General features: G+C 62.5%; 1 protein-coding gene across 1 annotated transcript; it reads right to left on the minus strand.

Annotated features, from left to right (window-relative positions):
* Positions 1-6: 6 nt before the first annotated feature.
* Positions 7-1,315, minus strand: LOC104081874 (zinc finger protein 385C-like; the record flags this gene model as incomplete). Its single annotated transcript, XM_009584766.1, has 3 exons — positions 7-52; positions 800-913; positions 1,128-1,315. Coding segments are annotated over 3 exons (348 nt in total), but the record flags the coding sequence as incomplete, so codon positions are not given.
* Positions 1,316-1,773: the final 458 nt, after the last annotated feature.

The following is a 1,773-nucleotide window of genomic DNA, read 5'->3' on the forward strand; positions in this document are numbered from 1 at the left end:
GGAAGCGGGTCGCCAGGGTTTTGGTGAGATGCTTCTGCAAAGCCAGCTTGGACTGCAGGGAGGGAGGAGAAGACACCTTGAGGCACCCAGCTGCAGGAGAGCCCCCAGCCCCAGCCCCCCGGGCCAGGCAGGCAGCCCCGCGTCAGCCCCTGCCCACGTTCGCTTTCAGCTGAGCTCTCAGCACGTCTCCGCAGCCCCTGGCCCCGACCCAACAGGCACTCCATCCCACAGCCCCGGTCCCTCCGCTCGGCCGCTCCCAGGTCAGAGCACGCAGGGATGCCCCAGTCGTGACGACCTCCCCGGGGAGGTCCTCGGCCCCATCACACCGACCCAGCGACCTGCCCTGGCTTCTGCAATGGCTGGGCTGTTCCCTGCGTCAGTGCTTTCCTCCGGTGCCCTGGGATGACATTAGCTGCCAAACTCTCTGCTAAACTGGACAGGGAGACTTGTGTCTCTGCAAACAAAATGCTTCGGTTTGGTTTAACTGAGCTGTGCCAGCCCCAACTATCACAGCTCTGCTGTTCAGAAATCGCAGAACAGGTGGAAGAACCACAACTGCTGCAGTTGTGAAGCTGCCAGAGGCCTCACAAGTTATTCCTGCACTTTCCTTCCCATGAATAAAGGCAAAACTCCGCTCACCATGACAGCCTGCCCTCCCCACGGGGAGCAGGTTAGGTGTGATCACGGGAGCCGAGGCTTTCAGAAGCAGCCCCTTGTCTCTAATTGGAAGAGATAGCTAACGTGGCAAACGATGTTTCAGAGAGCAAACCGGGTGTGTAATTTGCAGGGAGACAGATACCTTGAGAATACTCACTGCGAGGGCAGCGTTCTTCTGCAGCTTGTTATAGGGGCTGTACTTGGGCTTGGGCGGCTTCCCCGCCAGCCTGTCTTTGTGCCTCCGGCTGCTCATGTGCTGCGAGAGGAAAACAGCCGGGTCACCCGGAGCCAGGGCAGCGAGGGCAGACCCACGGCACCGCGCGGCTCAGGTGGACGCCCATCACCTTCTCACAGGGGACCGTCAGGAAGCCACCCCTGAGCCCCCGGCACCTCTGCAGAGGGTCTGCACGCCCGCGCCGGTGCCCCTGCGTTCCCAGGGGAAAGGTACGCACCAGGCCTGGCATCGTCACCTGTTTGAGCTGGGTCTCCGAGTTCACGTAGATCTCGCACACTTGGCAGTGAAACGCCTTGTTCTGGATGTTGATGCTGCCCTTGTTGCCGATCCGCTTGGCCTTGTGCCCTGCCCGGGAGAGGAGCTTGCCCCGGCCTCGCCGCATCTGGGTGCTGTGACCTTCCAGCATCGACTTGTGCTTGGCGCCTGGGTGGCAGAGGGGACACTCAGCAAACACTGACTTTGCAGACAAACCCGGCGCCGTGCCGAGCGCCGTGGCAGCAGGAAGGACGCCCTCCGAGCAACTCGCCCGACAGCGCCGTGCGTCCCTGCTCCCTTGGGACCCTGGTCCCACCACCTCCCTGCACCCGGCAGCGCTTGCCGGCAGAGGGGACAAGGAGCTGCCCGGGAAGTCCGGACTCTTGCTGGGGACGCGGCAGCCTGTTCCCAAACCCTGCCAAGCTCTCGTGGCCAGCTGCGCTTCGCAGGCAGACCAGAAATGCTTGGCTTCCTGGAGACCCCCCCCTCCATGTGCCAGACCTTCGGAGAAACTGCTATTTTAAGTGTGTGCTGGAGCCTGTCGCCTGTCCCCGGGTGTTAACACAGTCTGCAGAGCCGGGCACGCGTCACCCACCGTGCTGCAGCATCTGAGCTGTGCCCAAGGT

The sequence above is a fragment of the Fulmarus glacialis genome, unplaced genomic scaffold (genome assembly GCF_000690835.1).
Source record: "Fulmarus glacialis isolate BGI_N327 unplaced genomic scaffold, ASM69083v1 scaffold37059, whole genome shotgun sequence".
Taxonomy (NCBI): Eukaryota; Metazoa; Chordata; class Aves; order Procellariiformes; family Procellariidae; genus Fulmarus; species Fulmarus glacialis.